At 39.5% G+C, this 24,464-nt stretch overlaps 1 protein-coding gene across 2 annotated transcripts in view; it reads left to right on the top strand.

Moving 5' to 3' along the window:
- dlgap1b (discs, large (Drosophila) homolog-associated protein 1b) overlaps positions 1-24,464 on the top strand; it is a 67,755-nt gene that overhangs the window by 15,875 nt on the left and 27,416 nt on the right. For both annotated transcript variants that reach the window (XR_013329175.1, XM_077736001.1), the window contains exons 7-8: positions 16,175-16,261; positions 22,458-23,527. Coding sequence is in view for 1 of the 2 variants with exons in the window: in XM_077736001.1 (XP_077592127.1) it covers positions 22,463-23,527 (1,065 nt within the window). In the remaining variant the exon portion in view is untranslated. The remainder of the gene's footprint in view (positions 1-16,174; positions 16,262-22,457; positions 23,528-24,464) is intronic.

Raw genomic sequence — 24,464 nt, 5'->3', positions numbered from 1 at the left:
ATATACATGTATATATGTATATATATTTAAGATCAAACCATCATTTATTTCAGGAACCTATTCTTAATCAAATTTATAGCAGACACACCACAAATCTCATACCCGTGTCAGTCACGTGACCTTCGCATAGCTGCCTCTGGGCTGTTTATATGTTTTTCCCAAACAGTATCAATCGAACTGCCTTGTTTTGACCCGTGGCAACACATACCGTACAACAAATTGGCTCAAAAACTTTAATCTAACATCCCAGAAGGCTTTACGATGACTGACATGTTTGTTTGTTTTCCGTGTTTTGCGGGGATGTTATGACCTCTCCTCATAACTTGTCCCGCCTACCACTTGATTTTCTTAAGGCCATGAGACGTAGCGGTGTTGCAATCACGCTAGGGATGACAGCATCCGTGAGTCAGCAAGTCTTGTTTTCCGGGACTGTTTTATTCCCTTTTGGCGAGAAGTCCAGATTCAGCTCTCGTCCTTATCGGGAAACAGGACGTCTTCTGTTTCCCCCCCAATCTGGCTAGAAGGGACTCCATCCTGCACCACTCCCGCACACTTATCCGCTTATACGGGTCGTACGGGAGCTGTCAGCCGGCTGATTTAATTTGTCCCCTTCACAAACAAGATAGGCGACCAAGCAGGCTGTTAGCCCCAGGAAAGAAGAACTTGGGTTTTTTTAGATAGCATTTTTTTTTTTTAAACCGAGAATTCCCCTTTGGAGCAACGTTGGCTTACTCATACTCCATAACCGGCAATCCTTTTGTAGCTGGATATGCTAATCCTTTTCCTTTTGAGATGATCTGCTATTTTCAGGAATTATAGGCTTAGAAAATATAGTTCTAATTTCCTTTTTTTTCGTCACTTAACTCAGTCAGTGACAATTTCAACGATGTTTGGAAAATTCAGAGAGTTTAATATATAAGTACTGTTTAATATCCAAGTACTGTTTAATATCTAAGTACTGTTTAATATCCAAGTACTGTTTAATATCCAAGTACTGTTTAATATCCAAGTACTGTTTAATATCCAAGTACTGTTTAATATCCAAGTACTGTTTAATATCCAAGTACTGTTTAATATCCAAGTACTGTTTAATTTCCAAATACTGTTTAATTTCCAAATACTGTTTAATATCCAAGTATTGTTTAATATCCAAATACTGTTTAATATCCACTCCAAACGGATTGGCTGTTAATCCCAGGCAGTGTTAGCCAATTAGAGACTAGAATGGAAATTGTCGGACTTTTAAGTACAATTCTACTTTATTCAGTACACAAATAGAAATGTCGGAAGGCCATCCAAGCAGGGTCTCAATAGACTCGAGGTCTCCACGCTGCTTGCATGCTAATCTGCCGAAGGGAATTTTCTGTATGCTCGGTAACTTCTAAGTCGCATGCCATTGCATGGCTGATGTCAAGCGTTGTTTACCTTTTGGAGCTTTATTTTATATTTACTCATGCCTACAGGCTTGAATCGGGACTCTACACCTGCGTTTCTGTTGTGCCGACTGTGCACAAGTCAACAGTTTACAAATCATTTGGCATACAGACTGCAAAAATATCACGTTTACGGTTTGAACTTAAAAATACTTCCAAAATGTACTTTACTGCAAATGACTAATGCAATAGAAACACAAATTTGTCCAACAGAACTCATTCAAGCTGCCATTTTCTGATCCATTCTATATTGCAGTACTTATATGCTCCCACTTTTTATAGATTGATTAGTTTGCATCCCACATTTATTCCCATCTGTGCATGAATAACAGAGTGGCAATTTTAGTTATTGTCCCCACCACCACCAACAACAACAATAACAAAGTGAGTGACCTTTTGAGCCTTCCCGCAGGCGGTCCAAAACAAAAAAACTATAACAAAACATGCCCAAAAATCACCCCATTTTTCAACCATAATTCATCTAAAATATTTCCATCCCCTGCCTGTCTTCGATTACTTTTTCCCATAATAATAGCCATATCCACTCCCAGTAGTTATAAAGACATGCTTTCAGTACCAGGTAAGGGGTACATCAGTCCCACTGGGAAAAGCAATGGAAAAGTCAGGCATCTTTGTTTGCCTTCCGACTGCCAGAGCACGTTCTCACTGTGAAAGGCCACTAGCTTTGTTGGCTAACACAATCCACCTGGGGAGGCCTTTGGCCATAACCCCGTGGAGACACATGCAAAGTCTTTTCTGTCCCGGAATCAGTTGCTGCATGTTAAGCGCTGTTTTGTTCCAGCGCTCGGGCGGCCGTGAAGCTTGTTAGTCCAAACCTAACCTGACTGCTCGCTGACCGCTTTGATGGCTCAGCCTTATTGACAACGGAGTTGTCGTCGAATGCCCGCTCATGGGAAAAAGTCATAGCGGAAGCCCCTGTCTGAGGGCGATTTTCCAGCTTTGACTGAATTGAATCACGATTAGAAATGATTATAGTCACCTGGTTTTTGTTTTGAATGCTTCGTTCTTGGTATCAAACGCTCTTTGCATGTTTGCGCGGTAAAGCCGCGGGCTCACATCTACATGCAGACCAAAGCTCGGGGAAGCTTTCGGAAAAGGCCCGTCTCTTCCCCTTGACAGTGATCGTAGGAGATGGCTGACATGTCTTATGAAAGGATGATGACAGGCTCTAACAGTTTTGACGGGAGCTCTTAAAGATTCCCGGATACATGGAAAGTCAGATTGAGAAAGTTTATAAGGAAACACTGGCTTACGCGTGATGGCGCCATCTCGGAAAATAATATATAAAAATAAAATTAAATAAAAAAATAATTGGAAAAAACTAAAAATCAAAAAAACATTATTTGGACAACGTCGGCGGGCCGGATTAAAAAACCTATGTGGCCCGCGGGCCGTAGTTTGCGGGCCTAGACTGTGGTGGATTCTTTCTAGTCTCAGTGACCGTCGCTTGGGTTTATTTAAAGCAAAGAGCTTTATTTAAGAAGCCGTTGGCTGAGATAAGCCAGCAAAAGGTCCAGCTCTAAATGGAATGGAGTAGACTATTTCCAGCAAGTCCTGCTATAAGCGCCTGACTGCCATCCGAGAACAGAGACGCTATAAAGCGGCCGTAACAATGGCGATTATGGAAGGCCCCATTTTTTTGTGACGACAGGCAATTTAATTGATCCCCTTCACTTTTTGAATTGGAAATTGCTGCCTCTGCCAAGTCAGCGGGTATAATCACGCTTCTAGCGTCCTTTTATCAAACCTTGCATGCACCATGTGTGGTCTTCCTTTTATCCGTTCCCTCAGTGGTGTCAGCAAACTGGGAGCTATTCATCTGTTCTAGACCATATAGCAGGGGTGTTAAAGGTGCGGATAGGGGGTCTGATCCGGTCTGCGGGGTCGTTCCGCCTGACGGGCACTTTGTAGCTGATTCATACTGTATGTACAGAATTTAATGCTTTAGTTTTTTTTGCCATAGGATGTTAGCAAGAACTCTGAAATAGCCTAAAACCATCTAGAACAAAGGCGGGCCGCATTAACGTCAACTTGATTAGATGTGGGCCATTTTAGATATAATTTTTAGATATTTTTTAATAAATGGATTAAATGAACTGGATCAAAAGCCCTGAATATTCATTTTTTATTGATCTAAAAGAATGTTTATTTGAGATTTTTCTTTCTTAGTAAAGAAATATCGGTTTTAATCATTCTGTTCCATATTAAAGTAAATTATTTTTAGATATTTTTAGATTTTAACAAATGGTTTTTGAACGGGGGGTGTCAGAAGCTAAAAAAAATGGTTTTGGTAGAGCGCTAGTGAGAACAACTTCTTTGATGTGTGCCTAATCTGCTATACTAGATTGATTACGATCTCGGGGACTTGAGTCTAAAAACCACTGTTTACATGTGCATTCTTCAGTACTCATGTAGTACATACACTAATCCTGATTTGACTACATAAACCAGAGGATTAGTCTGGATTATCAAAAAATGGCAGATTTGATGATAGCAATAATAATAATCGATTTCTTTTTTTAATACTGTAGCTTTTGCAGGGGATGGGCGGGTAATTATTTCCTTTGAGGAAGTTGACCTGGATTTTTTAACCTTTTCTATTAGTAATAGATTGTCAGGTGTTTATATATGCGTTTTGTGCAGAAAGGTAAAGCCAAATTTCTGCCAGATTTCATTTTATGCTTGGCAGAACTCTGCCTGAAAGACAGTGACATTTACATGGCCCTTCATAGCATAGCCTTTTGCTGGGGGCTCTATTTGAAGCAGTCACAGGGACCCCCACTCCATGAAATGTTCATTCCATCATGATATCATCATCATCATCATTATGTTGACCTGGTATTTTCAATAATGAGAATTGGAGCACCTTGTAATGCAAATCTGATTTCAGGACACAATGCCTTGTTGGAGTCAGACTGCTCACCCAGTTGTTTGTGGGTTTATCGTCACCAAAGGTCAACGGGTAAAGCTGGCCAGGCTAGTTAACCCCTTCCAACTGTCTTTGCCGTACTTGCAGATAATCTGATTAGCGCCCCCATATAGGAGATTACGTGGAAGACGGAATGAGAAGTTGGAAAGTAGTAGTTGTGTAGGTATTGTGGGGAAAGGATAGATGTCGATTGGGATGTTTGGAAATTGAGGTGGTGCTATTTTTAGAGGGATGATTTAGCGTGAAGGCATAGCACAGCATATGTATTATTTTTTTGTAAATACAGGTAATTGAACATAAGGTAAATCAAAGTACTTTACATCCCATTAACACAATGGAGAAACAATAAAATGCCAAAAGCCCTAACAATTTTTAGGAGAAGATGAGGTAGGAAGGACAGAATAGGGTATGACAGGGCAGAGGGTAATGTAAAAACTGTTTATGAAGTACTGTAATACAAATAAATTGTGAGAACTGGTAAATTTATGTCATATTGAGTGTGTAGTTGCTAAATTTCACAAATTCCAACAGTGTTTTAACATAAACATCTTAAAATATGTAAAGTAATTGATTTAAAAAGCAGAATTATACATAAAAAAACTAAAGTTAGGTTCAATAAAATCTAATTCTAAAATCTGCACTAGTTGAATGAATATTTGGATATTTTGGAGCACCTTGACAAACCATTCCTGAGCTTGAAAGCTTTCTCACTTTGGTTAGTGATGCAATTCCTCACTTTGCACTCGCACCAGGTTTCTTTCCCACATAATATCCTTGGAGATTCAGCTTTCCCCATTTTTGTTCCCCAGCGGACTCTGTTTTAATATCTTCCTCTCGATAGTGTGAAATTGTACAGTTTTGCGTGTGTCTGTGAGAGAACACATCATTCACAACACTGCAAGGTTTGTCACTAACAGCCTGTTATTGCCAAAGACGGGAACATGTTTTCATAAACATTCGGAACCTGTCGCGGGCAGATGGGCGCCTCGACGGAGGTCACAAATGACGAGGTTTCGCTTCCCCCCCCATCCATACATAGACTCCACTATGGCTTTACTCGATTAGATGGCGATAAATCCAACTATGTGCGCCTACTAACTGCAGTAACGAGGCGGTAACAAAGTTATGGATTCATTAGCGAGTGAGGATCCCGCCCGGCAGGACTCGGAAGGAAAGCGAGGTTACGCCGTGACAGATGGCGGCTGAATGTTTGTGTCAGTGTGTTAGCGAGGGAATGCTTGGTGGCGGTGATGCTCACGGTTGTTTATCTACGTAAAGCAGCTCACGGGGGGGATATCATGTGATATTTAACAGCCATGCGTACGCTTGTGTTTGGTTTGATGGTAATGGAGATTGTGGAAGGTTTCACTTTGACACACTGACGATTCTGGATTTGCATATTTGGAGCAGGGATGCTGTGTTGTTGTCAGGATGGTGACAGTCAAATTGGAACAGGCTTTAAAAATGGCCGGAATAATCTGCTTTGCCATGCCTTTATTGCGTTTCTTGGGAGAAAGCGGTGGCGGAGGAGCAAATTAGGAAGGATGGTGGGTCCTATTTTGATTGGTAGAGGAATTCAAACTTACATTCTTTCATTTTACAGAACGCTTATCCTCACAAGGGACCGTGGGGGGTGCTGGAGCCTATCCCAGCGAACTACAGGCGCCACTAGTAGCACACACGTACATTTATATACATGTGTATATATATATATATATATATATATATATATATATATATATATATATATATATATATATATATATATATATATATATATATATATATATATATATATATATATATATATATATATATATATATATATATATATATATATATATATATATATATTTACATGTATATGTGTATATATGTGTGTATATATGTACATGTGTACGTGTATATATATGTACATGTATATGCGTGTATATATGTAAATGTATGTGTGTATATATGTACATGTATGTTTATATATGTACATGTATATGTACATGTGTATGTATATCTACATGTAAATTTGTATATATAGGTACATGTATATGTGTATATATATGTACATGTATCTTGTATATATATGTATATATATGTACATGTATCTTGTATATATATATATATGTACATGTATGTATATGTATTATATTTATATACATGTACATCTATATTTATATCTATGTATATATGTATATGGATATATACACACAAAGTGTTCGTTCGTATTTGTTTCCCTAAAGAAAATAAAAATAGAGTAGAAAATGTGTGTTCACAGCAATATGGGTAATATCATATTTGAATAGTCCATTCCAGTTTTTTTTAGGTTTTTGGTATTCCCAATAAGTGATTGTTAATTTAGCAGATCAGTGATTTAGGGAAAATGTATTTGAATGCCCATACACATTAAATTGATACAGGCTGTATTGGGATTATACTAAATCTCTCATTAGAAGATTTAGCGCTACTTTGCACTTTTAATGACGCTGACACAACAAAAAATGCTGTTTGGTAATGAATCGAAACAGCGGGAAAGAAAGAAAAAAAAACAGATGCCAAGAGGCAGGCGAGGAAATAGAAGAAAAGATGGAGAAAAACAGAATGAAATAGACAGACGGCTATTTATGGACTTCTGATGATTTCCAGGCTTCCTTCTTTGGTACAGACTGTCCATCAAATATGTGTAAATACCATTTTGGACTTCAGTAATATGTCATTTCCGATACTTCAGTAGTATATCTGCAAGTAGTGTTTTGGGACATTTGGAAATTGTGATGTATAATTTTATTTTTACTAGATTCCACTATTAATATTAACCAGTGAATTCATAATTTCATTGAATTTGATACTTTTCCCAGAATATGATGTCACCCTCATTGTAATTGTTGTTTCTCCCGACCTTGTCTTTTTTTCAGTGAAATTTAGCGCTTGGATTACTGTGTAATTAAATTAATGTGGAAGGAGAAAGGTCACTAGTACTTTGCCGCCACATATATTTTTCAGTACAAAATAGAAAGCCATCTGGAGGTCAGTTATCTGTCTTTTTAAATTAGCCAGATTCTAGTCCTATTATTAGTTATCATTTCTGGAGTTTTTATTTTTATTTTTTATTTATGGGTCACCACCTTATGTAGACTGAGCCTTTCCAGAGATGCTGCATTTTTAGGATGGATAATCTCAATATACGTAATGAAAGTGGTTTTGGATTGAGTTCAGGGCAGGAGATTTGGAGAGGGAGGTCTTTTTTTCCATATTTTGTTGGCAGGAACTCTGTGAGTGTGTCACAAATAGAGAGAGAAATGATGAATGAATGTGTCTGCCTGTCATCCAAGCTTGGAAAAAGATTTCAGGACCACGGACAGCGCCTAGCACTCTGCAGCCAATGCACGCCACGTGTTGCCACGCCAACGCACACATTTCTATGACGACATTCCAAAAAGTTCCTCTTTTACTCGAAGTGAGGTGGATATTCTGAGCCTAGTAGAGTACCTTTTGGAGTTTTCTTGAACTTTTGGGGAAAATTGGTTTGGTTTACATTGCAATTTGGTCAAAAGTGGACGTTTTGAGCTTTCTTGTTCTGATAAAGTTGATAAATTTGTATGTATTTGACCTCTATTTGACCTTTCTTTGTGATTTGATTATTTAGAAATGAATAGTAGTTACTTCAGGAATATAGCTGCCGACATATGCTGCCATATTCGATCTATACTTTTCGTGGCTGGCAGTTTTTTTGCCTTAATTTCATGTTCATTTGCGGTCTCTGTAGCTTTGACAGTGGCATCAAACGGCTCCATGCACCTGACAGCTACGGTATCCGGGGGCTCGTGTTTTATCCTGACGAGTATCGAATATTCATTTTTATCTTCCAAACTTCTGAATGCGTTCAGACAGGCTTTGAAGCTCCGAGTTCATTTTGCAGCAGTTCAACTAGTGTCCTTCTTAGAGATTTTTCTCCAATAAGATGAACAAGTGGAGTGCCACAAACAGTTATTTTTGCTACTCTATTATCTTGATGATGAAAAAAAAATACAATCAAAACTGTGGTTGCCAGAATTTTTATTTTGTATACATGTGTATACATGTGTATACATGTGTATACATGTGTATACATGTGTATACATGTGTATACATGTGTATACATGTGTATACATGTGTATACATGTGTATACATGTGTATACATGTGTATACATGTGTATACATGTGTATACATGTGTATACATGTGTATACATGTGTATACATGTGTATACATGTGTATACTTGTCTATACGTGTGTATACGTGTGTATACGTGTGTATACTGGTGTATACTGGTGTATACTGGTGTATACTGGTGTATACTGGTGTATACTTGTGTATACTTGTGTATACTTGTGTATACTTGTGTATACTTGTGTATACTTGTGTATACTTGTGTATACTTGTGTATACTTGTGTATACATATATTATTTTTTTAAAACTGCAATTCATTTATTTTGAAATCAATTTTAGTACAAAAAACACCCCAAAATTAGGCAAAAAAATTTCACAATCCAACTTTAGCCTTGACCAAACAAACTGTACTAATTTCCAACGACAGTAGTCACGCTAACCGAGTCACGAAGCAGCGCAGCGATGCTAATCGTGGCATGTCAAGGTCTCTTCTGGACCAATACGCACACAATCCAACACATGGCTGTTCAGGTGGACTTGAGTGGCCCGCAGAAAAGCAGCAGATGCACCTTCCGTGGGAGCAGTCACGCTAAAACCCCTTGAAATAACCGCCCTTTCTCAGCTTTACCACTCTATTTATTTTATATACTTGGCTGCTTTTTTCCCCAGTATTAGGATATCGTAGCGCTTCCAGACGCAACGCAAACATGTTTGTGCAGAGCAGCCGCGCTCGTTGATGTCGTTTGTATAATCTGACGAAATCTGGGCCAGCGTTGACGTCGCAGCAGCCGGCGGGATGAGCAGTCACTGTCATCATAATTTGGCGTGGAGGCGGGAGAAGGGCCGCATACGTGCCTGTCAGTTTATCGTCCAGAGGACGCCATTCGAAAGCACCATTAACGCTATTTATGCCCAAAGCCAGATTCACAAAAAAAAAATAATAATAATGGCGGCAATTTGCCCACTCGCCACTTTATATGAAATTAAAACGAAGTTTTCCCAGAAGCCTCATAACAGATGGATACTAATACTATAATAATCAAAAATTGGCATGTGATCTAAGTCGATTTATAGCCTGGAAATTTCACTGAAGTAGCAAAATACCCATTTTACTTTTAAATTTAGTTTTTTTAGGCTTTTATCTTTTATACCAGAGGTAAGGAATCTATGGATACCGAGTTGTATGTGGCTCTTTTGATGGTTGCATATAGCAACCTACTTGTAGCATCACTAATTATATAATACTGAATTTTCACGACTATAAGGCGCACCACATTTTAAGGCGCACTGCATTATAAGGCGCACCCTCAATGAATGACAGTTTTATTTTTTTTTCCATATATGAAGCACACTGAAAATTTAAGACTAGAGTGCGCCTTATAGTTCTGAAAATATGATATATATATTTTTTTTATCAGTCTCATGTGCATGCATACTCTATTGATCCTCATTGATTAGCAACAGTGTAACAATACAACAATTCTTGGACTTTTCGGACTTTTAAGGGAATGAAATGACAAAAGAAATGCATACATTTCCATGTATTTTGTGGCTCTCGAGGAAAAAGATTAGAAAATGTGAATTGTTTATGTCTTTCTCTGTCAAATAGGTTCCCGGCCCCCTTATATAGCCGAACAATTAAATTAAAGTGCCTAAACCTCAGAGGCAAAAGTAAACAAGGAATTCCAAGCCATTATTTCTCCGCTTCCTTATCGTCCTCATCATCGCCGTCCCTCCGTTCGATGCAAATCGGCGCAGCGGTAAGCACTTTCCATGTTAATTGGTGTCGTGGTATCGCCATGCTCGTTTGCAGCAGAGTTCGAGCAGCCTGCTTTGTGTAAGCCTCATTTTGTTCAACAACCGTAATCCCTTTAAATTCCCCAATGATAGCCCGACTACCTTCACTTGGGATTAGAACAGGTTGAGATCTAGACGCTTCGGTTACAGGACATACGTGGTGACAGTGTTCCGAAAGGTTCAGCCATGAGATCATCCATGTTTTTTTTCATTTTATTTTTATATAGCGAGCAGTTTTATAGTGCACAGAAACATGACAACAACAAATTGTTTTCTCATGAAAATATACCAAATGCAATTAGAGTTAGTTTGGATGTAGATCTTGGATTTTTAACTAAACTGTATGCACTAAATTGAGCTATTTTAGTTGTGATTTGTTGGACATTTACTTTTTTTTACTTGTTTTTTCCATAGTGTCATAGTAGTCTGTATATCTATATTTTTTAGCCTTATACATTTATCCCTTTTGTTACCTTAAGACACCCAATGTTTTTTCTTTTTGAAGCAATTCCGACCCTCTGAAAAAGACACAGTTGAGCCCAATTTCCGATCAGCGACAAAAAAATCAACCAGCCGTTGCCATGGTGATGACTGGAGCAAATAACGTCCCCACAAATCCATCTTGCCTATAGGTTTGGATTCAAAACACATCATTGAAACCCATTAACTGACAATATTGAATTAACTGTGCAAACTATAATTTTCCACCAAAACCTCAACATTCAAATTGGCGATAAGTACATAGTATGACATACTGCATCCTATTGACGATTTATGTCTATCTTATTTCACCTTTTACAGTCCCTGTAACGTGTAAATAGTGAGCAGTTAATCTCCTTTAGACTTGAACTTTACATCTAAATGTGTCTATACTGACGAATACTTAAATCAGCTGCCGTTTTGTAGACGTGCGTGCCGCCTCATCGTGTGAAACATAGTCTCAAGAGCTGGCTTGTTGGCTCCACGTAGAGTAAGAAGTCAGTCGTGAGAACTTTCACAGCATGAACAAAAACCGCCCCTGGCCAGTTTCAAATAAGTCACTGTTTAATGTCCAGTTTGCAGAGCATGAAAAGATGTAAGAAACACTGTGCTCATGTTTTATTCATCTCTGGCTGCTTTGAACTTTTAACCTTGTTTCTCTCTTTTGGCCAGTAAAGATATCAGTTGATTTTTATTTATTTTTTGTCTTGTTTTGCTAACCAATCCACCCACACTTTTAGTTCTTTTTGCGGCGTACATCATTCAAATGCTAACTCAATCCGTCTCTGAATTAACCTGGGAATTTTTATACTCCATGCAAGGAAGATATGTACTAATATTGTCAGATATTCCATAAAACTACCGTATTTTCACAACTATAAGGCGCACTTAAATGTCTTAAATTTTCTCCAAAATAGACAGAGCGCCTTATAATCCAGTGTGCTTTATATATGGAAAAAAATGTAAACATATCATTCATTGAGGGTGCGCCTTATGATGCAGTGCGCCTTCTATATGAAAATACACTACGCCCACTACAATTGTCCTTCAATAAAAAGGTCTTTCCGATAATCCCAGTACATTTTCTTGTCAAAATTGTTGACAGTTTAGCATTTCCTATTTTATAGAAGTACTAAATTCCTGAATCTTTAGCCTTCAAATCCTTGCAAGAGAGTCTTAATGTAATACTGCAACTGTACTATGCATGATTGTCATGCTGACATGCTCTTAAAGTCACTCCGTGTGATCCCTTCTGATTTCCATTTAAATACAGATTATAAAAGTCCGTTTTTTTCATAAATCTAGGCTAAATCCCTCAAGATTGATGTTCTTTTCCCCGCCCTCCCCCTACTTTCATTTATACTTAAATCTAGTCTTTCCTTTGTTGGGCCTTCGGGCTTTTCGGGAGCGGCCCGGGTTTTGGTATTCTTAACTCGCGAGATATATTTTTAACCTAAAAACAAATGGACCGTGAGGCTCCTTTTTGAAATGTTCCCGACTAGGGATGGCCCAATCGTATATTTTTACATCCCAATCTGATACATAGGAAATATGTCCAGGAAAAAAAAACCTCATCTTGCTAGCAGGCGAGTGAACTAAGGCGCAAAAGTGTAGCCTCTAATCAATGTGGTTTTAAATGCCTATTGGGAAGAGAGAAGGAAAAAAAACTTCATAAATGTATCCCCTCATTTGTCTGTCTTCAGCACAGGCTGCTCAAATCAATGGATTCACACAGGGAAAAGGAAGGAAATTGATACGGGTTACGAACGTTGAACCGCGCTTCCTTAATTGGCGCGGGATTAGTTTGCATTGATTAGGCCTGATTAGACCGCCGCTTTTGTGGGACTGCTTAATCACCGAGTACATTTCCTTCTTTTTGGCATGTTCGGACAAAATTTCAGACCCACCTTCCGATCATTCGTTAAAATTGGGTGTTACAATACGATAAGGCCATTGGGCCGACCTAAAACATTGCTTCTCCCAGTTTTCGAAAATTTTCTGATAGATTGCAGTTGCCTGTGTCGGCTAGGATGTTTGATTTACTTCATAAAGGGACAGTCCCTATTAATGGACATATCCATGTTAATGAACATACCATATTTTCACATATAAGGTGCACTGCATTATAAGGCGCACCCTCAATGAATGACATATTTTATTTTATTTTTCCATATATAAAGCACACTGGACTATAAGGCGCCCTGTCTATTTTGGAGAACATTTAGGACTTTTAAGGGTATATATATATGTAAGATTATAGTTTAAAGCTCATTTCTTTTAGTTTTTTGTGCAGGTTGAAGGTAAATGATGACACAAGTAGCAGAGTTTTAGACAGCGTTGTGATGGCAATTTTGTTCGTCTTACAGGCAGGCTTTAAGATGATTGGCCAAGAAATTCAGAGACGGGATTTTATGCATGTTATTTGGTATTGAGTTGCAGATATGTCAGGTATGTTTTAGCTGAATGCAGTCTTTCTGAAGAGAACTATACAGTCACCTCTCGAACCAGCCTTGGTTGATATGTTGGAATTTTTTTAAATATTTTTATTACAAATTCTTGCAGTGGAGGAAGAGCTTTGTGATGGAAGATTTTGTAAACTAATGTGGCATTATACTGCGGTAAAATATAAGTTTACATTTTTTTCCTTCTTCTTCATTTTCGTCCCCAGCCAAACTATGCGAAAAGTGCACCTTAAATTCCGGAAAATGCTTACAAATATGAACTTGAGTGAGTCACAGATGTCCCCTCGGAGGTTTTCCAGACTAGCGACAAGGAAGCAGATGGGCGGCAGAGCGGCTGGGTGGCACTCAAGGCATGCGCCAGATCATTTCGAATCCAACGAGTCGGCCACCAGCCTCGAACACGCTCTTTCATTTCTTATAAGTCACGTTGGCGTTCGTATTCATCTGAGACTTGCTAACGTTAACACAGCTGGATGTAATTCACCGCGTGCTTCCTTGCGCTATCGCCAAGTTTCTCCAACAAATCGTATCGGATTGTTTTGGCTACGTTTCATGGGTATCGAGGGATAGATTCCAAACTGGCGAGGATCTTAATGAGTATTCCAGTAGAACCAAAGCTCTAATTAAAACAGCACACTCGAATTGAACAGTTTGTGGGATTTTCTCTCGTTGAAATCAACCCAACACATTTTTTTTTTGCTGTAATCGGAAGGCATCAACAAATAGGAGCGTAACAGGAGTGCAACGGTAGTACATTTTGTATAGCCATTTTTTTATTTTATTTTACAAAGTCTAATTAGGTTGATCCATACTCATACCCACTACTTTTATCCAATAATTATTTTGCTTGTAGTCTAATGTTTGATTGTTGTATCATTATATTGTGAGATCGTTATTCTGGGCCTTATATCGTACAGGGATTTACCCAGAATTCCCCTTGTGAGTCACCCACACAGTCAGAAGTCATACTGACTTGAGTATCCGCCAATGTCAGGAACTCTCGAAATGTTTTGTATCTTGTATGATGCGTCACAACTCTTGCTGACTCATTGCAAGCAGAACTGCGAATGTCGGAGATTTGAAGCCCCTCCCTCCTTTGCCATGACTTCAATCCATCCACCTCCAGTCTTGGAGCAGAGGTCAAGTTGCCTCATCTTTTATGTATCGCTTTCGTCCATTTATTTTGCCGTGGGAGCTTTATGAATACAGTCAAGCCTATTTCCGTATCGCACTGTAGCATATGGAACTTTTTCTTCCGCTTTTATTTGTCCCGCTCTTCGTTTTTATTGCACTTTAGATTTGTTGTCGTCGAAGTCGGCTTTGGCACTTTTATCTGCCTCTTCCCGTTTTTTTTTGCCGTCACCTCATTTTGCAAATACACACGTTAATCCTTAATTTACAAGCCCAACCTCTCCTGTTGTCGGAATTGCCATGTGTGTATGTGCTTGTATCCGTGGCTCCCCAGCAGAGTGTGAAATTGAAATTCTTCCCAGCAGACGCTGTTGTGATTGACACAGAGTAGAGCACAAAACAGATGCCAAGTCTTTTGAGTCAACTTTTTTCAGTTTGATCTTGCTTTATCTGAGCAGTTGAAAGAAAGCATGTTGCTATCGCTCTTTGAAATGACCATTAGTTCAATTACAGTCCAACGCATAACTGTCAACCTCAGGCCCTTATTAATGATTGCAATTCCCCTTATTAAGTGATAATAAACCATACCAAATGCAATGTGGCACATATTTACTCACATAGGGCGCTCTTAGATGTCTTAAAAAAATCCCCTAGTCGTTGCACACTAAATTCAAGGCTCTGTAAATGTTGCTGTATGGCGCTGACAGCTTAATTGTTTGGGTACATTGCTTGCTGACACGCTATATGTATGTAGTGAAAAGGTGGATGCATATGCTTAAAGCATGACAATATTAGAAGTCAATGATGATGTTTTTGTTTGCTACCAGTGACCCGGATTACAGCCAAAATGGGTAAAACAAGGTCAGTTTTATTAGAATAAATACATAGATACTTAGAAAAAATATTTTAATAATACTTTAAAAATTACTTCAAAATACTTCAAAATACTTCAAAATACTTCAAAATACTTCAAAATACTTCAAAATACTTCAAAATACTTCAAAATACTTCAACATACTTCAACATACTTCAACATACTTCACAATACTTCACAATACTTCACAATACTTCCAAATACTTCAAAATACTTCAAAATACTTCAAAATACTTCAAAATACTTCAATATACTTCAAAATACTTCAAAATACTTCAAAAATACTTTCAATAAATACTTCAAAAAATATGTTTAAAAAATCGTACAAAAATACCATACAAAAGTTGTTATGCATTTTACAATTTGAAATTACCAAAAAAACTAATAAAATATATGAAAAGTGTATAAGTTGACAGGTATACCAAAGGTTATTTTTTCCTGCTTTGTTTTCAAGGGTTAATGCACATATCAAGTCACCATGTACATGTTCAGTATCCTTTCTTTATCTTGTATAGTACATCCCAAAAGAAAACAGATGGTTTTAAAATGAACCCTCTCCCCTTCTTTTAGTCTTCTCTCCATGAACTGGCCATGAATTGTGCATGTTCGCTCTAGAACAGTAGACAACTTGTTATTCTCACGGCCACCTTTTAAGGTCTTCTAATCTCTCCACACTGCGCTCTTTTGAAGATGGAGCGTTTCGATTTCCTTTCGTGGGAGATTTGTTGTAGTTTTTTTTCCCCCTTTTTATCCTCCAATGAGAATCCGCCCACCGCCTGTTCGGCAGCAGGAATGCAAGCTGCAGTGTGACGTGTTATTTATTTATTTTTTTTTCTTGTTTTCTAGTAATTTCCGGTGATGACTTTTTCAGCCGTTGACCTTTTGTATTTTGTTTTGTTTTGCAGGCGCAGAGATGAGCGTGCGTGTTGGGAACAGGCGGCAGAATTAAAAGCAGACGGGGGGAAGATGCCCAAGTTGAAACGTTGAAGGAGGTCAGTTTGAAGGGGGCTTATGGGGGGGTTATGTGATTGGTCCTGTGAATTGCATTTGGGGTCAAAATACTTACAAAAGTACACATTTTCGACTTAAGAAGCATAGTATCAAGTCTATAAGCAATTACTAATTGCATGTAATTAATCTTAATGTTATATACAAATAGTAATGTAAAATGTTTTTTTAATTATATTCTTTATTTTAACAATTGATGCAAAATAGATGAACTCTAAAGTACAACAAATATAATGAAGGTAGTTTAAAAATCAATACAAAAAAGTTTGGAATAATTATATATATATATATATATATAATATTGCAGATATTAACTGCCTTTTCAAATTTTCAATAAAGTTTTAAATAATAGAAATATTGCAGTTATTAACTGCCTTTTCAAATCTGTAATACAGTTTTAAATAATAGAAATATTGCAGTTATTAACTGCCTTTTAAAATTAATTATGCATCTATTTTTGGAAATTATTTTTAAAAATATTTTGATACTAAGTACTAGTAATACATTTAAAATTTGTATTGCAATCCTAAAGTATATTTTTCTGTTATGATTTCTAGTCCTGCTCTAAATTTTTAAAAAAATCATTTAAAATATACATTTGGTTGAATCAATTGGACTGTTTATTGTATACAGTAGACATCATTTTTAATTACTAGCATAGCATATTCTAAGTCAGAGGACAGGAAAAGAAGGGAAACATGATTGACATTTCCTCCATTTAAAATGAAAGGCTAAATAAAATAATTTGCAAATTGTGTTTATGTCGCCGCATTTCCAAGAAATCGAGTTCTTTATTTGCTTCATTTTCGAATTTTTCAATGAACATTGAAATTCCCCACTGCGTTCCCACCTTATCTTGGCTCTTCCCCACTTCATCAATTCCTAATGACTTATTTGTTAACTGGCCTGCCTCTCAAAGCCCAATTGAAGATCATATCTGCGTACGTGAGGGGCCGAGGTCGACCACGCTTCGCATCCTAAGCGCTCTCGTGATAACACGCCGCTTGAAAATGAAACGGCAGATTGTGTGGAAAGCATTTGTCATCGCGCCCGCCGTGCCTATTTGTTTAAAGGCTTTTATCTCGGGCCATTTATGAAGTCGGAAGCCAATGGCCGTGGATGCGCATTTCACAGTTCAGTTGAAAACGCTCTGTCATAAATCACCTTTTCACTTGGTTTCTAATTAGCGCTCCAAACTAAACTGGGCTAATGTGGGGGGAAATTGTATTTATGCAAGATATAATACTAAAATGAGTCCCCTCGTGAAGGCATTCGCTTGAATAAGTATTTCTTTCTACTTCAGTTGGTTAAAAAACAGCCATTAAAAGTGGGTGAATTTTGTTAGTATTATTTTGGCATTAGTTCCTCTAAAAATATTAACAAGTTTGAAAACATTTTCTATTTATATGCTGGATTTTACGCACTATAAATCGCAATTTGTTTGTCGTTTGGATTGGTACTGCAACTTAAATTTAATTTCTACCTTAATTTTTGACCACGAACAGCTTAAATTATTTTTTAATGACACATTTAAACCCCCAAAACATTTAATATCCGATCAAAACAAATTTAATCTCATCCAAAAGCACCAGTGTACATTAATTGACGTAAATGAAGCCAGATTCAAGCCCCACTCAGGTGCATTGAATCATTTCCCGTAACCCACCTGGTCATCTCTCTCGACACGTTGTTTTGGATTCATTGCACTTAGTCAAAATGTTATAAAATACCAAGAATAGACCACCGGGAATCGGTTAATACGGCGCAAATATTAAAGTTTAGCTCGTAAATGTAGGTCAGTGATTGTTTAGAGGCTCTGCTGGCCCGGATGGTTCAACCCCGCTTGTGAGGGTGGTGACTAATCAAAGCCAGTGTTCATGCTTTGTGTTGCGCATCACAATGCAGCCCGTCAAACAGCAGCCGTGATCTCTGCCTTTAGCTTCTGGTGCACTTGTTTTCTTCCACCCCATAATAAAAGAGAAGCAGACTGGCCATTAGCCGCCGATTCCGGAGACGCGAAAACCCGGGCGAGCCCAGTCAATTTGACTTAACACACCGAGTTGCATAATTGAACCCGTTCCGTTGGGGGATTTATTTGTTTTTTTAATCCTCCACCCACTCAGTGAACGTCCTTATTGTTCACAGTAGGGACGGGCATTGATTTTATGCATGCGTTTGGACAGTATGTTCACTAGGTTATAGTCATGTCCAAGTGCCTGGAAGAGTTAGCATCAATGGAGGGGGGGATTCCAGGGGAGGCCCCTAAGGCTAAGTGATTTTCAGCAAATTTTAATTGCATATCTGGCAACTAAAGCTGGAATAATGGGGACAATCTAGATCACTTTCTGAAAATTAGGAAAATATTTGAATGACGTTCCCATAGACAGTCAATGTAACAATATTTACAGTACATAAGTATTCCATTTCCTTACTTTTTACATAGGAACTAGGTTTTTCTGATGATTTGATTCGTCTTGGTTTTTATTTTTATTTTGATTTCTGCATTTATGTTGAATCTTTGGATCTTATATTTGTATATGCAGTCATTTTAAAATGTCTCTATTTCTTCCATACAATTCCAAGAACCATTGCACCATGTCAGGTCTCTATCCAATAACTGTGGCGTACGTCTCAAAACGATTAAGTACTCCTCTATCAAAGGACCCAACAGCCAGGGGGCTGATGTCAAATCATCTGTACATTCGTAGGTCTATGTTAAAGCAACTTATGTAGCAATAGGTCTCTGCCTGGGGCCATGTTTGGAACCATCAATATGTCAGCGGACCCGTAGCGGCAGTGCGATGCCAAAGCGCTCGTGTCAAATAATCGATAAGCTCCAGCGAGAGTCCCGGCCGCAAATTTGGACACGCATTCCCTTGCTGTTGAAAGAGAATGTGTTTACAAAGCTGGTGTTGCCATTTGCGCTCATCGGGGAAGCCAGCCAATTTAACTCATTTCCGATCATTCACTGACAATCCCTTGCACTCAAAATGGATTGGACTTCATTCATAGCCTTTGAGTTTATAAACTACTGTGGTATTCTTAGTAAATTAGCATTAAACATTCCAAAATCCCTCATAACAACTCATAAAAAGCTAAGTATCCAATGCATAGTTTTTCTTCAGGATTGCACAAGGAATTTGACCCACGAAAAACGCCGATGTGGAGGTTCCATTTGTCAGAACGAGCTATGGTGGCGAGGCTAATTAGTTCGTTCTTAACAAAAGAGCTGTCTCGAAAAAGCCGCCAGCCGGACCCTTGTTCATTACTCGTTGAGATTCAATTTTAATGTCAAGGAGATGCTCATTCGCCAAAAATTTTGGTATCACGAAGTACTGCCAAATAACATACTGATCCTGTACAATTTGTACTTGGTCATTTGTACTCTGTCTTTACGACTATTGTTTTCAGGGGAATTCCAAAGCCTTCCTTGAAAGTTGAGGATAATTTGGCAAGACTGATGTCACCTTGACAATGCACACAGAGCAATCCCCCCCAAAAAAAGCCAACTCTTTCAACATGGCGGCAGTAATGAGAGATAAAGCGGTGACACTGGGCCTCTCCTGACATTGCTTAAAAGCCACTTTGACATAATGTGAACATTCAGCAGGTCCCTTAATGCTTCCTTGCCCTGCTTTTAAAACCTTTCCTTGACATGGTAGTGGCTGTTTTTTTCCCTTCTTTTCCTTGCTTCCATTTCAATGTTTCTCCCATTGTTTGAAATATTCATCTCGCTAAGTAGGCATAGTTGATTGAGGTGAGTGTCCATGCTGTTTTTCTCTGACTGGCCAGACAAGAGTAGCCTTGGTATATGCGTTTGTAGTTTTTTACCATGGCTTATACGAGAGAAATCATAAAATTCTACGATTTTAAGGATACGGCTTATATGGGAGAAAATATGGTAGTTGGGAAATGTAGAGGCGAAAATGTCTTTCTATTTGGTTTAAAGCTACCTTATTGTTTTTGTGCGTGTAAACCTAACCAACAATTTATTTTGTCTTTCTCTTCTTCTGAGCCTTGTTTTAAAGTTTGCATCTTATGCAAATGCAATGACATTTTTCCCCGCACCTCACCGACTTGGCCTCTAAATGGAAATGACTGCCCTGAGCTTTTCGCTCTCTCAACTTGCCAGTGACGTTGATCGAAGGCGATAAAGCGAGCTCCGTGCACGAGGCGTCCGCAGAAGATTGATTTCACGCTCTCTCCGAGGATTGCAGGTTGCGAGAGGATTCGGTCGCTTTCCAAACTGAGCTTTAGTCGAAATGAAAAGTACATCGCAAACCCACTGAGGATTCATCCAAGACTGGCTCATCATCTTGAATAGATGGCAAGGCGATTGTTTGGATTTACATTTGGGGCCTTCTTTCAGTCATTTTTGAAGTTTGTTTTGAAAACAATTACGCCCAAAAGGCTCATTTCCCCACCACCTACTACTCTACAATCCGAGTATTTTGGAATCTCTGGTCTGGAACCATTCATTTCCAGTTTAACGCCTTCCAAAAACGGCCTTGTGAATCCATCAACGTTGGCCACAGTTTGTAACACAGAGGCACAGCTGTCCATTAGTCGACACCCCGTCAATGGTGTCTGTTTGACAAGCATAACATAACGAGCAGGTCCTCCTACTCTGCTGGACAAACTCTACCAGGCGTCCACATCTCAATCTGGCATGTAATTGTGTATGTGTGCGGCTAGCAGGCAGAATGCCAGCGTGACCCACCTTCAGCTTTAGCGCAGCGGCGTGTGGACAGCTGCGCTGCGAACGCGCCGCGGTGGATCACCGCGAGGGCCGTTTTATTTAGGTCACATTCTACGCTCCAGCGGCCAACAGAAGGGATCTCTTGTCCGATGCCATGAATACCTTCGGCTGGACGTGGTCTCTGCTCTGGAAGCGCTTCACTAGAAGTCAAGTGTTAATGGGGGTTAGCGACGGGTGGCCTGCAGGCTAATGTTGTGCCTTAATTTGTGATGGAGTCACGTGGTTTCAAATCGCTGTGAAAAGGACTAGTGTTTTCCCAGTTTGTCAGTTTTTACATGGGTTCATTTTCTGTACTGCAAGGGTCCAGGAGCCTACCTCAGCCAACAACCTGAATTGGTGGCCAGCCAATGAGACCAACACCCACATTCTTGGCCATACTTCGTGTTCAACCAGCCTACCATGCAGGATTTTGGGAGTACCTGGATTTGTGACAACCACTTGACCGCTGACTATGAATTAAAGTAATGTGATCATCTTTAGAAGATCAGTATCAGAAGGAAAACTAATTAAATTAAATGGTGGTTGGTGTTCTGACTCCCACCTAACAAGGCTCAATGTAATCCCATCATTGTAATCACAGTCTGCTCACTTTTGATAGCCAATCATAACAGTTCTCGATTTTTCCCAAGACGAACAATTACAATACAAACTTGTAGCATGTCATGGCGTTTGTGCAAAAGCACCAAAAGATCAAGTGAATCCATAAATGTCCCTTTTTTGCACAAAACTGCTCTTTTATTGCACTACTCTGTTTGATTTTCCATCACGTGCCCCCGCCACCTCCCCCTCATTTGGAGCACCGTGGCCTTTCGCCTGTGCATTATAAATCGGAGTAATGAATCGCGCCTCCTCGACCGCGCCGCCGTCACCGCGCCACGCCGGGGGTTACGCTGGCTCTCATCATTGTCTCGTTAGACTGGCGCAGCGACCAGTCGCTTAGAGAGAGACGAGTAAAAGGTGTGGATGGATGTTGTCGCGTATCCACGTGAGGGCGAGGCTCTTTATTACCGGGTTCAGGCTGCTTTTTACTGGCCTATTAGTTTTCTCGAAGGGAAACGACCGGCGATGTGATTATCTTCACTGCTTGTGGGCGCTAGAAAGAAGCGATTTGGAGTCGGGACGCAATTGGTAGTTCCAAAAATAAGCACAGGATTTATGTTCAGAGGCAATTTTCTGCTTTCTCATTAGGTTCTTAATTCTTCCAAAATAAAACAACGGCCCCTCGACTCGGCAACACAAAGTAAACAAGGCGACCAATCAATCCAATGCTATATTTAGGTATAATTTTCCTCATAGTTTGTGACTTATACCCAAGTTTGACTTTCTGACCAGCGGAAACGTGTCTAAAATTTACAGTAACCCGAAAAGCTCAGATACACAAGCAATTTCTAATTCTTGGGTTGTCCTTCTCCCAATTACAGCCACCATGACGATGAAAGGCCTGTCCAGCAGCAGCCACACTCGGCATCACGCCGTCGCCTGCGACCCATCCTACGACTCCATGACCCTCGGTCATTCGGATCGTCAGCCCTGCTTCCTGAACACGGCGGAGTCTCACCCCGGCCAGCGTCCATGCTACACCCAACGCAGCTCTTTCCAATCGGAATGCAGCGCCTACCCAGATCTGGCCAGCTGTACCTTCCCCCGCAGACATTACAGCTCCCACCATGAGCTGAAAGACGAGTGCGGGGCGCTGGTCCCTTACACGGGGCCACAGGGAGTTGGGAAAGGGAGCTGTGGTAAAAATAGCAACAACCAGGTACCTTGTAACCTGCTGGAACAGTTCGATCACCAGGCTCCGTTGCGGAGAGAAGGCTACCACACGTTACAGTACAAACGCACGGCGGTAGAACACCAACGAAGCGACAGCCCGGGGAGAATCCGCCACCTGGTTCACTCTGTCCAAAAGCTCTTCACCAAGTCTCACTCTTTAGAGGGACCCTCCGGATCCGGCACCACGGGGAGGATGAATGGCGGTAAATCCAGCCCTGATGACCCTCCTTCTTCATCGGGAACTCTGAAACACAGCAAACGTAGCAAGAACAAAGACAGATCCAAGTCCGAACCTAAAATGCAGAGTGCCATCTCTGGGTACTGGAGCTCAGACGACACCCTGGACCGGGAGATGTGCTTGTACCACCAACACCACGGTGGAGGACAACCGTCAGGTGTCATGACCATGGGAAGGCACCCGGAGAAATCGCAATCGCAGTACTTCATGGAGTCCTACAACACCATCAGCGCACACTCCCTGAAGACATCCCGAAGCAACAATGACGTCAAGTGTTCGTCCTGCTCCGGGGTTGGCGGCGGGGGACTGCCGCTGGTCCCACTAGTCGGCCCTTTGGATGGCCAGGTGCAGCTGAAGAAGAGTTCCTGGTCCTCGACTTTGACGGTGAGCCGAGCAAGGGAGGTTTACCAGAAGGCTTCTGTCAACCTAGATAAAGCGCTAGTGAAAGCCGAGCAGGGGCGCACCTGCCACTTCTTGCAGGTAGGACGGTTACCACAACCCCATATCTAGCATGTCACCTTCCTTGCATCCTCAATGACAATCCTCTTGTCTCTTGAGTCATTCATTTTTTTGGTTTCACCTTCATTGTGATGTTTACGTCTTGGATTCTCGGTCATGGTTTCTGGTTCTATCCGTTTGCTTGGTACTCTTTCTAAATTCACAATGGGTGCTTGGTGGTGCTCAGATGTTTGGTCGGCGGCTCTCAAAATTATATTCATTAGAGAAGGTTTTATATCTAAGAAAGAGAGTTTACTATCTAAATATCTACTGTTTTCAACAGTACTTAGATATTAAACAGTACATATATATTAAACAAGACTTAGATATTAAACAGTACTTAGATATTAAACAGTACTTAGATATTAAACAGTACTTAGATATTAAACAGTACTTAGATATTAAACAGTACTTAGATATTAAACAGTACTTAGATATTACTCCGTACTTAGATATTACACCGTACTTAGATATTAAGCAGTACTTAGATATTAAACAGTACTTAGATATTAGAGGAACTTAGAGTTAAATATCTAAGTACTGTTTAATATCTAAGATATTAAACAGTACTTAGATATTAGAGGAACTTAGAGTTAAATATCTAAGTACTGTTTAATATCTAATTACTGTTTAATATCTAAGTACTGTTTAATATCTAAGTACTGTTTAATATTTAAGTACCATTATTAACGTATGATCCCCATAAAGTTATTCCCAAGTTCAGTCAGCTTGTCACCTGAAAATTTCTTTTAAAGATTTTGAACAAAATTTCGTCTTGGACAAATCTGTCCAAAAAGTTCACGACCCCATCAGACATGTCCAACAGCCTTTTTGGTTTTATAACCGATTCTGGGTGTTTATCAAAGCTCACACCCAAGCCTGAGTTTTGCACAGATAAACATGCAATCGGATCAAGCCA

This window comes from Stigmatopora nigra, chromosome 16 (genome assembly GCF_051989575.1).
Source record: "Stigmatopora nigra isolate UIUO_SnigA chromosome 16, RoL_Snig_1.1, whole genome shotgun sequence".
Classification (NCBI taxonomy): domain Eukaryota; kingdom Metazoa; phylum Chordata; class Actinopteri; order Syngnathiformes; family Syngnathidae; genus Stigmatopora; species Stigmatopora nigra.
The sequence above is the reverse complement of the archived record's forward strand: the minus strand, read 5'-3'. Positions and strand labels throughout refer to the sequence as shown.